We start from the raw sequence: 14165 nt of genomic DNA on the forward strand, positions 1-14165 counted from the left end.
CAGACAAGGTCTACATAGCCGTTCGGTTGCAGGAATGTTCCAGAAAACATTTTAACAATCAGCCAATCACTCCAGTCAAGGCAACAGGAGAAACTTGCGCAGATGAAGTTGTGAGACAAGCTGCTGGAAAACACCCATGCTTATTGTTTTTGAGAGGAAACTGGAATAAAGTTACAGCTCAAATAAGACAACTCGTGAACAAATTTTAAAGGCTTGCTATAATTTTATTGATGAGGAGCTTTAATATCAATATTTTAAAAATTGTGCAAGCTGTCCATGCTGTTTCGGCGAAAAATGTTTCTTTATCAATCGGCAACCCACTAACATTTTAGTACTTATCGTGTGAATGCTGCAAAACTAAAACAGAAGATTGGACCATAGTTATAACAAGAAGAATCTGTGCATCAGCCAAGTGACACTGCACTCGAATATGATTTGATGATGAAAGAGACAGACCAACAGAAATAATAATCGGTCCTTTACTTATGCACATATTACTTTACCCCTCTTCCTCACTTGCTTTCTCTTCCACATTCCCTATCACAGACACAGGCACAAAGGCACACAGACACTGCCTCAAAGACTGAAAAAGGAAGCAGACAATTGGTATTGGTCCTGACTCGATCGACGGCAGAGATCAGGAAGGCGTTTTCCTCAGCAAAGATACCATTGCGAGATATCTCAACCGGGGCTTACATCATCATCGTCGTCGTCATCGTTATCATCATCGTTCTTATTATTTGTCCCTAGTTGCTGACTTCTTTTAAGGTTGATGAAGAAAAGTTATGTTTCAGAAAGTCTGATGTACAGCTGCGGATGCCACCGGCATTGCTGTTCGTCGTCACGTTTCGGACACAGGAGAAACAAAAAGTGGTTTGAAAAACAATGTTTTTCAATTCTAAACATCCGTCTTTATAAAGTACCAAAAATTAACATATCTTTTAAAGCAATCCTATTTAGTTTATCATATATGTAGTTATGCACTCGAAAGAAAATCAGGGTTGAAGATACTTGAAGCTAAAATACGTAATTTTAGTTATATTCATCGAATACACAACACCAGTTTGGTTTGAAAGTGTCCAGTTTGTCTCAGTGTATTCTTTGCCTCTCTTCCTCTCACACACACACCACACACAGAAGATATAGCTGAGGCAAGGCATTTTGTTAAAAGAAAGAGAGACTTTCTCGACTTTTTAATACGATATTTAAGCTTGAATAGACTCCAAGAGGAGCTTGAAGAAACATAACAGCACACAGCCAGTTTATAACTCACGAGCACACACATGCACACACGCACGCGCACCTCTTCTCTCTCCCTCACCCACCCTCACCCACATACGCATACACATACACTTTGTCTCGTACACGTTCACCCCAGAAACAATCTCTATGATTAAAACATCCCTTCACACATCAACATTCACATAATCACTAACACCTATATGCACAAAAAGCACACTCCCTCAATTACATACATTCTAACACACACTCACAAGTGCGCTTTACTCGTCAATACCCACGGAAGACACTAGAAATTTGACAATGTCAAAATTGAGAACAGCAAAATTTGGTTAAATAAACAAAATAAAATAATAGCTAGAGCAGCAAGTATCCTGAGAAAAAAGGATTTAATCGTGATTGTCGTACTGTTGGTTACGTTCCTTATTTAGGAAGAAGAATTTGTTTATTTGCCAAGTAATATTACACTCGGGATTTGACTCGATGGTGGCCACCGCTTGTTCCACAGTACCAATCACACTGATACCCAACTTGCAGACGCCACTGTTTGGACAGGGTCATACATCCCCGCAGATATGCTCCACATACATAATAAATAATTTTAAAAATCACTAAAAGTCTTGAAAGCAATAGTAATGATAAATAAACGTGTGATTTAAATAATGCATAATCACAGTCACAAAGGAGTATGCGCATACGAAGGACGGAATGAGAAACAACTATGCAGACAAGTAATAAAAAACAAGCATAGAAGACACAAAGAGGAATCAGGGAACAAACATTAACGACCATAATATGTCTGTGAATATCTTAAATCCTTGATGAGTGAATGTACTTTACAGCAAAGCTTTTAAAAATGTATATGAACAAACCTCTATATACATCATTGTCCCATTTTAGACAAAAAAAGCAGTATTACCCTTTTCAAGAGATTTTGTGGTATTATTTTCATCATCAACATACACTCTTGTAATGTGATTTTTATCGTAACTGAGATATAGAAATGTAGCATGGAATGGCACAGGTGTCAATGCTTATTTATTTAATGAAATGCGTACACATAAAAGATCATATTGTTCTTATCTGGGAGGAGTTCAAAGAAAGAAAATAGAAACTATACATTTATTTTGTTATTCATTATAACGTTAACATTATTTAAAACCTTGTGTCAAAAAGTCCAGAGAATAAATAATTTAGTGCTCTGTTTAAATGTATCGGCGAGAAGAGGCTGTGATGTTACTAATGTTTTTTTAGTCTGGATGATACATCTTTGAAGAGTCAGCCGCTGTGAGGTCGAGATCGGTAAAATCCGTCTGAGAAGAGCAGTCGACTTTTTGAGTCGATGGTTCCTGAAACATTGCGAGTGACAGTCTCACACATCAGATATTTATGTATAAAAATTCTGGCCCGAACAATAAAGGTCGGTAGGAAATTTCCTAACCCTATTCTACTGTGTTGTTAGCAAAAAACAAGGAATAATTTCTATGAAAAAATACCATAAAACAACCATGTAAAGGAAGGCTTTGCTTTTGCTGTTTTAAAGTGTATTTGACATAGGTAGTTGCTGTTTATGATAGGTTCAATAAATATACTCCTTCATTAATGCGCAGCAACACAATTATCTAGTAAACACTTCATATGTTAAAGCTCTGTTTCATGAGTATAATTAGAATTGCAAAATTGACAACATGATCATTTTCAGTTACATTCCTGATTCACTCCAGACTTTATGTTGGCACTGCAAAATTTTGTTAAACAATTCTCTTTCCTGCTAGTTGGAAAATCAGAATTTACAAACAAACAAAAAAAAACAAAAAAAAAACAAAAAAAAAGAAAAACCGCTTCATAAGACTTTAACTTAAAATGCGGTGTGTCTTATAGCACGTGCAATATCAGCTACAAACTAAAATAAAGCAAAAGATACCTCCGGTATAGTTTCTCTAAACCATGCACGGAAGGCCGTGCCAAGTTTTTCACATTTCTCTTTATCTCCTTGAGCGTCGGACTCACTGGGTTTTAAGAATACCCGAACAATTTGCTCTTCGCAATTTTTAGGTACCCAGTGAGTAATCTGAAATTAAAAATTATTCAATTGATTTTGGAAAGTGAAATAAATTGTTAACATTATAAAAACCAGAATAAAAATTAGTGAAAAATAAAACAGTTCACTAAATGTTCAGGAACAAACCTTGCATTGTAACATGTAATATATTTGATATTTGCAGATAAAGTTTTGAAATATTTTGATTTTTCCACTTACTTGATAAAATGCCACTATCTTTTTAAAATATATTATACATAGCATAGTCACCTTATCTGGAGAAATATGTTTGCCGACGTCGGGACTCAATTTAGAATAGAAATACATGTTCTCTATAGGGTGGTTTTTTGTCCCAAAACTAAAGTCCACTAGCTGAAACAGAAACAGTAACTAATCCAAGGTTCTGTTTTGGGTTTTAGCGGAGACTGGATACCAGAAAATGATTTTTGATCTACTCTTTTTAGTCTCAAACATAGACAGCCACATGCAAGTATCAATTATGTAAAATTCGAAAAAATACAGTAAATAGTAAATAATACAATAAACAGTAAAAAAATGCAATAAACAGTAGTAGTAATAATATAATAAAACCAATACTAATAATACATAAAACAGGCAAAGATCTGCAATTGATAATTTTAATATGAACATACACGAGTTTTTCTACTACCTCAACGACAAATCTTTCCTTCTGGTTCTGGAGAAAACCCGGTTCCAGAAAACGGAGTATATCAGATAGGATTTCATCTTTCTGTTCCTGTTAAATATTTATCTCAGTTATGTAGCATGTCGCAAAGTTCTCATGTACAATGTCAATTTATAATTTATGTTCTATTATTATCTCTTTGTTGATTCGTTCGTTCTTTCTTTTTTGTCTACCAAGTAAATTAATTATTATTATTAAATTAATAATTATTATTAAATTATTTATAATTATTATACTGTCTGTGTGTCTAGATTTTTGTCAAGCGCTTTGAGCTAGTGTGGTAACAGAATTTTATTTTTATATTATTATTATTAAAATGAAAAGTTCGGCAAGGTATTATGATGAGTGCGTGGTTTTCTTATGTTGCTCAAAACATTATAAGTAAATGGTAAAAATCACATCTCACTTGGGCAAATCTTCTGCCTTGAATGGGTGTACTCTCAACAACACATATGTACAGCTTCCGGCGCCACACATCTCGCACAAGCTGTCGTGCTTTCTCGAGACGAGGGTCAGGGTTCAGGAGGATCTGACGGATGATCTCGTCTGTCAGATTCATGTAGGCATCCATGTTCTCATCCTTGATACAGTCTGACATCTTAACCATTCTGAAAACAATACAGTTAAATCTAGAAGAGACATAAATTTGTAAACCTTATAAAACATAAAATCGATGTACATAAAAATCATATTTGAAATTACTGATGTGACACCTAGTTGTTTGACAAGATGACACAGTAACAATAGTTTTTCATTCGTTCTTACTTCAACTGACTGTACAGCTAACCATTTATAGCCTTGCTCGTTGTTTTGCCTCTCAACCCGTTTCTGTTACTGTCTATTATGGGGTGTGTTGCTGGATTGCCTCATATCCCAACCATGAGAACTTAAATCAGTAGAGAAAGAGAACAATGAGTTCGTAGCTGAAGGAAATGAAGTGTACAAAATTAGGGACGATACGAACAGTATCTAAATGGCATGATAATGATAGTGCGAGACCCTTGTTGTCGTAGCTGGTAGAACTTTGAATACAGATATATATATACACACACACGCGAATAAGTTATGTGCGAGATGCAACGCCTAGACGACGCTCGGTGGTCCGTTGGAAAGTTTGATGTTTGAGAACATTTTCATGTTGACAAGGGAATATCCAAATGTACAACTGCTGGGTAAGATAACTTTGCAAAACTTTGTTTAGAGACAAATTAAGTTCTGTTGTCTAGAAGAAACAGATGTCCTACTGGAATTTGGAAGGAAAGCTTCACGATACCATCATACTGTTTCCAAATTCCTTATGTATCTTGTTGAGTTTGCACATAATTCTTACATTATCAGGTTATGTTACCATGTTAAAGAGCGTTAAGCTTAGTTTTGGGTTGTCAAAATACACTGAGCAAGCTATTTCTTTTATTTCTATTTACTGTTACCAGAAGAGGCTCCTGTGGCCCACAAACACGCAAGGTCGTTAGTTGGTATTGCATTCCAAGAATTTAAAAGATTTGGAATAGCAATTTTAAGCACTTCCCATCCAATACATGGATTTATTTTTCGATAGCAGCAAGCAGAATCCACTTCTCACATCTTCATAACAGGATGGGGGTCTATATAAGACTTGAACGTTGTATACGTAGTAACCAAACCTAACGGTGCTAAATCCTGTAGAGCCCGGCCATTACAGGTGTCAATAAATTTAATTCTGGTGTGGATGTCTGTTGTAAAGCTTCCATTTTTGAAAAAAGTGGCTCTCAAATACTTCGTGTTTGGCTCCTCGACCTGTACTCCATTCATGTAGGTCTCTGTTTTTTTTTCAAGTATTTCAATTTTTTGATAGCTTTACAGATGGTTTATCTCGTAAAATTGTAAGATCACTTACTTTGTATTGGACAGGTGAGGTAGGCCAATCATGATTAACCGTAAAAGCGGTTTTCATTCATTGTCATTTTTGTTCACGACCTTAATTAATGGCAGGAAAAAATCTTAAAAGCATATGTATGATGAGTAAAGTGGATCTTTAAACATTCTTTTGACAACTGTGAAAAGAACTTCTGACAATGTCCATACCCACCTTTTCTTCTACGAATATCAAGTTTCAGAAAGTTTATTTGCGACTTTAATATCTTTATTTGAAATGAACAGTTTGGAACAATGTGTTTTTCGGAAGTGGTGTTTAGCAATGTTGCAGCAACACAAGTTACTCACCCTTCTGCTTTGGGCATCCTTATTACATTGTTGGCCTCTTTCATTGCTTCTGCGATCCTGCGAACATTACCAATATTCCAATATTATGCTTTTGGATGGTATGTCATACTCAACCAGTTATGATGTTGTTTTCTGATGTTTTAATATTTATAAGGATAGACAAAATAATAGAACATCCATTAATGGAATCTAACGAGTCGGTATAAAGACAAAAAGAATACAATGATACCTTTGCATTCAAAACACCTACAGCTTTGGGCAAATGTGATCAACAAATTACTCTCACTTACATGAGACCTATAGAACTGGTTACTCTGTGTTGGCAAGCCATTTTGTGAACGAAGTAGCGGGTCTGGTACATCTGATAAATTCCATACGCCTCCTGCAAAGATTTTTTGCAATGGTGCAAATAAAAAAAAACTGCTCTACTTCAATGCTATTTCATACAGTGTTTCATACAGTAAAATACTGTAAATTTCGGTCTTTTGAGCGCACTTGTCTATAAGCCGCACCTACTTGGTGTTTTTCAAATCTCTACTTTTTTCACAAAAACTTGAAAGAAGCATCGTAGTCATTTCGTCTCGTTTTCGGCAAGGCGAGGATGTGTGCTTCAGCAAGGGATCTGAATGCTTCAATTGTATGCGGCCTTGATTTTAAAATGTGAATAGCTCATCCTTTAATAACGTGAACAGTTAACCCTTTAATGCGGAGCTCATCGAAAAATCAATATGAAGATGAAAAGTCCGGAAAAATCCCCAAACAATCTGCATCGCTGTTTAAGCCGAAGGTTTAAAGCTGGGGACATAAGTTGCGGCTTTTAGTTCGAAATTTATGGTACTTTTTAACAGATTCAGTTCATTTATTTTGTGTTTTTATGATAGTCTTTATAAAGGAATATTTCTCAAAAAAAAAAAAAAAAATTTGCACTCACTCGCACGCGCGCGCACACACACACAATTATGAGCTTATGCCAGGAACCTAGGAGTGATTTTCGACACATCACTGTCTGTTGAGAATCAACCTCATTAGACATCTCACTCGGCTGCTTCCACCAAGCAGCTCATGTCGGCAGTTGTATTGTCCAGACTCGACTATTATAACTCTTGAAAATTCTCCTTCACCACTTGCTTGACAAGTTCAGAGAGCTAAGAACAATTCTGCTCACATTGTGTTCCGAATGTAATTAAAATGTCCTCCTTCTTTCTCTCCGTAAAGTTGAGACTTGATCACTTTCAGAAATACGTACTGTAATGTTTTGGTTTACCCTGAGTGTCACGTTCTCCAGTTCTCTGTGTTGTTCTTAGCAATGTTTACTGTCTATATGTTTTTATGAATGCCTGATGGTAATGGCCTTCTCTGTCCCACGACATCACTACCTCATGCAAAGCACATATTGCAAAGCACATCAAACTCGCCTCCGAGCGAGGAACGCCATATATCATCATCATCATCATCATCATCATCATCATCATCATTATTAAGAGGGTGAGGGAGAGACTTCAGTGCTTAGAGAAATCAGATGGTCTCAGACTTGAGAAAGATAGCTGCACAAGTCTTCAAAGTTAGTTTAGCATAAAATATCCACTATTACGCCTGATCAGCACAGTATTGGTCAGTATGAAATCCTTAAAATGTCAATATAATCCGACTGATAGATAAATATTTTAAAAGACTTTCGAAACTACTTCTGGTGTCCGTTTTAACTAAACCTGTGTTCACTCACTTTATCTCGAAGGCTTATCTGAGTCACTTTGCCCACACGAATCACTCGAGCAAAATGAATGAAGCGAAGATGGTCAAAGTTGCTCTTCATCCCAAGATGGAGACAGTCCCGACTGATGTAGTCCCATTTGTCAACATCTATGCCATTTCTCTTGTTTGCCACAATCTGTAAAACAAGGGATGGTCAAATCGAAGTTCTATAATGATTTACATACTGTTAACGGTCGTAAAATCGTACAAATGAATACTTCGTCCTTGTATAACGAAATACATTTAAATGTTATTATTTGTAAACAGAATAGGATAGGGCAAGACTTGAATGTGCATTTCTTTGTGTGATGTTTTATTTCTGAGATAACAAAACACACAAAAATGCATGCACTCTTTTACATGGTTAATATCAAATACAAGAAATAAGGACTAGCAATTTAACACCAAAGAACCCAAAAAACACTGAAACTGCTTACATCATATAGGAAAGCTTGTTCCTGTCCTCTTCCTTTATATGGCCATGTCTAAAGTAAAACACAGAAATGCAATAAAAAGTATTTTAAAGATATCTTCCTTTAAACTTTACCTCATATGGACACAGTATGGCTCAGTTTCTGTTCTTATCTAGGAATAAAATACTTATTACATTTAATCTCTTTTCGTGACTATTTTTAGACCTACATGGGCTAAGCCTAATACTTATAGAAGTATGTGCTACATCGTATATTGTATTTTACAATGCATTGTTTTTAACCTAATATAATTCATTTTATGTTGAAGGATTTTAGTCTGCATTTTATTAGTTTTTACATAACAGATTGTGTATGAGATGCTCTATTATGTATTTTATAAGAACGAAGTGCAGCAAATTACTAAAATCCTTACACCGTTTTCTTCACCGAGAACACCACCGATTTGTTCCTCGATGAAAATGCGATCAGTCTCATTAAGACCAAACGCCTCAAACTTGCTGGCCAGATTGTTGAAATGATCATTGTACATGTGTTTAAACATGGCAACAGATCCTTTTTCGTGCTAGTAACAGAAAAGAAAGGTAATAATAGTGCTAGTCTTCGATAATGTTAATATATTTTTGTAATATTAAAAATTCATGGGGTTCTTGTGATAACAATCGCATATTTTGATAATTAGCCCTCTCGTTTCAAGGGAAATTTGTTTTCCCTGCACTCTTTACATATGCAGTTTTTTTATTGTTATCATTTCTTAGATAATATTATTTTCGTAGTTATTGTTAATGTAGTTTTATATTTTCAAATTTGATAGAAAGATAGCCTCACTTTCCATTCTCTGGTGTTAGTGACCGACGGAATGAAAACGCTGTCAAACATGTGCGAGAAGGGGCCGTGACCCAGGTCGTGACAAAGGCCCGCAATCTGTACGCACAACACGTCTTTCTCAGTGATGTTGAGCTCTTCTTGTCTCTCCTGTAAACTTTTAATCAGCATCCCAGCAAGATGGTATACTCTGGAAGAAAGCCAAAATTGTTTTAATAATTTAAATATGGTTCATTAAGTTTGCTCTGTAGTGGTACACTCTATTTCTGTTCTGTGTGTAGCATGTACGAGAAAATACGAAAAATAAAATGGGGATATCAATAATCTAAACTATTCCTTAAACGCAGAAGTTGTTCTTTTGTTATTTTGTATGGTTGTCTCAGTCATTTACTTGTCTCAAGAATGACGTCATGCATGTCTAAGTTCACATCCTGATGTAAAAACTCAATGGGTCAGCCTAGAAACCTTAAATACCAATATCTACTTGAAGAATGTGGGTAGTTCTAGTGCTAATAAATGTCAGCCTCCAGTTTAGTTTACCAGCAAAGGAATAATGATTATCGTAGTTCAAAGGGGATTCAGCTTCGTTCTTTTTAGAAATGTCGCCTATCGCATGAGCCGCTGTATCATTCAAATTTGTCTTATGTCACAAGATACTTTTGCAGAAGTGTTATTTTCTTACCCAATTGAGTGTTCAAAGCGGGTATGAACTGCGGCAGGATAGACAAAATCACAAGTTCCCAGCTGTTTCAGGTACCTCAATCTTTGGAACTGAGGAGTGTCGATGATGGCGATGCAAAGAGGATGAAGTTCTATGTGGCCATGAACTGGGTCATTAACCACCTAGGACATATATACATATACAGACACATGTACAGGCAGAGCTTTAAAAATTATCCATAAAACAGAAAGATGCATGTAGTACGTGACTAAATAAACTACACATCATCTATTTATTAAATAGTACACAGTTTTAACTGTGTTCTATATAAAAACATAAAAAATATGATTTGGCAAAGACGTGGGTTACAAAGTGAAGTCTGACGTTTACTATTTTGTGTCTTATGTCTTACCTTGTTCTTGCGCTGCTTATTATTGTTATCACCACTGGTGCTTTGTGTCGCCATATCAACAACAGAATCTCTGAAAGATAGAAATAACACAAATAAAAAACATGAAACTTAATTATATGCGTTGCGATGTTTGTGCGACTTTTGGCTGTAATTGCTGATAAATTTAGTGAAATAATTATACTATAATATAATATTATGTGTTAAGGATATTGTCGTATAATAAATGGAATAGTTTATGCCCCTTTCTTTTAGCGTGGTACATAACGATTTTTATGCAATATTTGCCAGAGAGTGTGGTGTGGACTTCATAAACAATATTCTCTTTATAGCCAAACCTCACATGGAGTGATGGGCTCCCCTTTGACCTCTGACAATGTTCCACCAAGCTTCCTGTCTGTAAAATAAACTGCAGTTACAAGCCAGCCGGATATTCAACAAGTAGCTGATTCTAACAGTTTTATACTATTTTTAAAACCCGTCTCAAGCAGGAACTACACTCTTTTGATAAAAAAAATTAGCTTTAGGTATGCAATTTTACTTAGACAATCTGCAATTATCAGAATCGTGAGAATGATTTCCGAGTAAAACAAATCTTCAACAAATATAAAAGACAGGTTCTGTTTCACGAGTTGATAATAAATTTTAGAAGTTTATGATACTGTTAAAATTTAAAATTAAGCACTGCCTGGAATTCCTAGCATTTTAATACAAAAAATTATGCTAGAAAACATCCACCATCTCATCTTAACCTCCTTCTCTTCTCCTCTTTTTCACATTATCAGCAGATTCTGTGATTGCCTGCCGTCCGGCATCATTTTCATCAGCGATCGTGCTGGATGATGCTGCCCAGACACTAATTTGAAAAGAGCAGTCAGTAAAGATTTAATATTACACTCTGCGTTTAGTGAAAGAAATACTAATTTTCTCACTAAACCGTGTGACAGACTGATAGTATCTAAAATATTTAATATAGATGGACCTATCGAACAAACAATCCATCGAATCAATTAGAATTTCAGGATTTAAATTCACTTAGTTATTTCATACGACTTTTTTAAAAGCTAATTAGCTACAATGCACAGAAATTACTGAAGATCTAATAATATTGAATAATGCTTTAACGATGCACTGACCAATCTCACTTCCGTTGGTTCAACAGAAAGCTGTTTGCATGCTCTAAGGAACGGTTGACTTGATGGATGACCTAGACATAACTGTAAATAACAACTTAAGATGAAGCTCTGCTAGTTGGAAAGGATAGTAAACACTAGGCTTTTTTATACCTTTTTTATACCTTTTAGTTACATCTCTCAGGCATGCAAGCACCCACACGCACATACAAATAGAGTCGCACTTTTCAAACAATTAAAACTAACTGGAAGATATTCTAATAGTTATGTGTTAAGTATTTTTTGTTAAGTATTTTTTGTAAATGTTTAACGCGACCTCTGCTGAAGTCCCACACTTGCTTCTCATGATGCAGAGGAAACGGTATTAATTAAAACAAATTGAGTGGCTCCTTCCCAACCATCAACGAAGGCGACTCAGTGTCTAAAGATTTGCAGAGATATCGGCCTTTAACTCTCGACGAGTTGTCATTGTAGCCACTGACTTTGGAAAATTAACACATGACATCTCCATTTAAAATATAACAGGAGGCTGTTTCTAGAGAAAAACATTCATAAAGAAACGAGAGATTAGAGAGTGAGGGGGAAACTTCTTTTTAGACGAAACCGTAGTTGCATGAAATGTCACATTTTAGTACACAGAACTTAGTCTTTTAAAAGAGAAAATAAGCATACACTTTAACCTTCTTGACAATCCCCTGACCAAGTTTTCTCTGACATCCGATTGTTAAAAAGGGAAATGAAAAAAGTCAAAAAGTAGAAAAAAAAATACGATAAGAAAATAGAGTTCAACAAAATCTAACAAACCTTATTAAAGTGTCAGCTCATACTCGACTGCAGAACAAATAAATCAACACACAAAACAACACGTTAATATGTGAGTCTTAAAAGAAGACACATATCTTACCTACACAGCAAGGTAAGTATGGCTATGCATTTCTCAGAAAAATCAAATGACTTCCTCCTTGGAGTAGTGCGAATGTACTGCTAAGGTCTACCGAGCTTAATTCCATTACATACTGGAAACGTGAGTGAGAGAGAAACGAGCGCACGCACACGTACATCTATTCACTCAATGTGTACTATAAATAATAAGACGAGTTCAAAATCAGCGTACGAAAGTCAAGCTCGCTCTCAACTCTCGACGTATCAAATAGCTTCTCTCTCCTTATCTCATGTGTCATTTTTCTTTTGTTGCTCAACTTGGCTTGTTGTTTTCTAATGTCGTATTTATTCTGCTTCTGAATTCTAAGGAATGTTACTGATTGCAAAAATTAATGATTTTTACTTCATTTATTGCTGGTTAATAATTATATGACAAATAATGTTCATCTCCAGGAAACTATGCAAAATTACTCTAGTCCCCCAAAAATCGGTACTCAAAAAACTTTTTTAATTTCAGAAGCTAGAAACAACATGGGGACTTGCTTACTGGCAATCTTTCACCTGTTTGGCCTTGGAATTCCATCTACCTCTCTCAATGACTTTGCATGAATGCGTGTTCGGACACGAAATAAAAAGGTCACGCCGACCGAAATAAAAACACGGAAGGGAAATAGAACCATAACGGTAGATACTAAACAACCCGATAACATGAGGTCCCTTAAGCAAGTGGGGAAGGACCTTCGACCCACAAGCCTCATAATCATTTGGTCTGACTCGACCGACAGCCGCAGGCGGAATTCGAATTTCACGAAATCTATGAGGATTTTCGTAGAACATAAACTTATATTATGTACATCATAATAATAACATAGAAAGTAGCAGATGTCCCTGTAGTATGCTAGAGTTAATCACTTTAACAAATTAAGCCTACATGAAGTCATCTCTAATAGTGTTCCTAAACATGTGCTGGCTTGCGTTTTCTTTCTTATCTCAATAAGAGTTATTATAAATAAATATATAATTTTAAAAGTTTACAAATTAATGTCATTTACAAAATAATATATAATTATTACGTGTAGGTTCTTATAGTACACAATACTGCCACCTTCCACCGAAAATACAGAAACTTAGTAATTTGATAGAACACGAGAGATATGTATCCGAGAAACTGTAGAAAAGAGTTAATTAAGCAGAATCCTGTTCTTGTGCGACAAGATAAGATCAACAACATTCAGGCGGTTATCTCAAACTAAATGTCGGTTATTTGCACAGATCGAATTGATAATTTGCACTGAACTGTACACACTGACTTCAGAATAAACTTTGGCAAACGTGTAACGACTAGTGTGTAGAGGCTAAAGCGGTCGTGTTCAGGCGACAGGTGACATTACAACTTGCTTCAAGCACTCTTAACCCTGACCTACAAAGCCAAAGCAAAAGAAAGTTGTGATACCTTTAAGCGGTCAGACAGCCACCGCAGGTAGACCTTGTACTACTAGTAAACAACTTCTGTCCATAAGACAAACACAGGTGATATCATGTAACGAACTGCATGTCCGTAAAACGGATTTGGTTTCCCCGAAATGATCACTGAGTGCCTTCTAAAGGCAGGACAAAAAAAATTGTGCTTAGTCGAAGTTATGTTTAGGCACGTGGTGAATCACGCAAACCAAGGGCGTCAGACACACACGGACGTTTAAACACAGTACAAGGACAGTACTGAATGGCCGTCTGACGCTCCAGTAAGATTTCTTTAGATACCGGCAAGATCACTATGGACATGCTCTTTGTAGTTTGCCAAGCAAGGTGAGATTTCTCTTATACAAAGGAGCATGCAGACACACTTACAGACACGCTCAAATAGACAGCAGAGAATTGTCGATG

The 14165-nt window shown here is 35.9% G+C and overlaps 1 protein-coding gene across 4 annotated transcripts; it reads right to left on the reverse strand.

Annotated features, from left to right (window-relative positions):
• Positions 1 to 1159: 1159 nt before the first annotated feature.
• LOC112577347 (deoxynucleoside triphosphate triphosphohydrolase SAMHD1-like) lies at positions 1160 to 13886 on the reverse strand. 4 transcript variants are annotated; one of them, XM_025260402.1, is made up of 17 exons: positions 13735 to 13886; positions 11403 to 11483; positions 11019 to 11122; positions 10610 to 10663; positions 10270 to 10339; positions 9879 to 10039; positions 9200 to 9386; positions 8787 to 8936; positions 8378 to 8425; positions 7912 to 8076; positions 6479 to 6570; positions 6189 to 6245; positions 4393 to 4594; positions 3951 to 4037; positions 3551 to 3652; positions 3164 to 3310; positions 1160 to 2588 (listed from the first exon to the last, which is right to left on the reverse strand). In XM_025260402.1, the coding sequence occupies exons 5-17, from the start codon at positions 10321 to 10323 to the stop codon at positions 2490 to 2492; spliced, it is 1551 nt and encodes a 516-aa protein (XP_025116187.1). In that variant the 5' UTR covers positions 10324 to 10339; positions 10610 to 10663; positions 11019 to 11122; positions 11403 to 11483; positions 13735 to 13886; the 3' UTR covers positions 1160 to 2489. The 4 variants fall into 4 exon arrangements, with proteins under 4 accessions (XP_025116187.1, XP_025116188.1, XP_025116189.1 ...); XM_025260403.1 differs by lacking the exon at positions 13735 to 13886 and adding an exon at positions 12304 to 12462; XM_025260404.1 differs by lacking the exon at positions 13735 to 13886 and adding an exon at positions 12204 to 12462.
• Positions 13887 to 14165: the final 279 nt, after the last annotated feature.

The sequence above is a fragment of the Pomacea canaliculata genome, linkage group LG12 (assembly GCF_003073045.1).
Source record: "Pomacea canaliculata isolate SZHN2017 linkage group LG12, ASM307304v1, whole genome shotgun sequence".
NCBI lineage: Eukaryota > Metazoa > Mollusca > Gastropoda > Architaenioglossa > Ampullariidae > Pomacea > Pomacea canaliculata.

Coding starts and splice junctions, on each gene's coding strand:
- LOC112577347 (XM_025260402.1), bottom strand. CDS start 10,323: ATGGCGACACAAAGCACCAGTGGTGATAACAATAATAAGCAGCGCAAG. Junction 10,040..10,269: donor ATAAGCAGCGCAAGAACAAG/GTAAGACATAAG, acceptor TATATGTCCTAG/GTGGTTAATGACCCAGTTCA. Junction 4,038..4,392: donor AAGGCAGAAGATTTGCCCAA/GTGAGATGTGAT, acceptor AATATTTAACAG/GAACAGAAAGATGAAATCCT.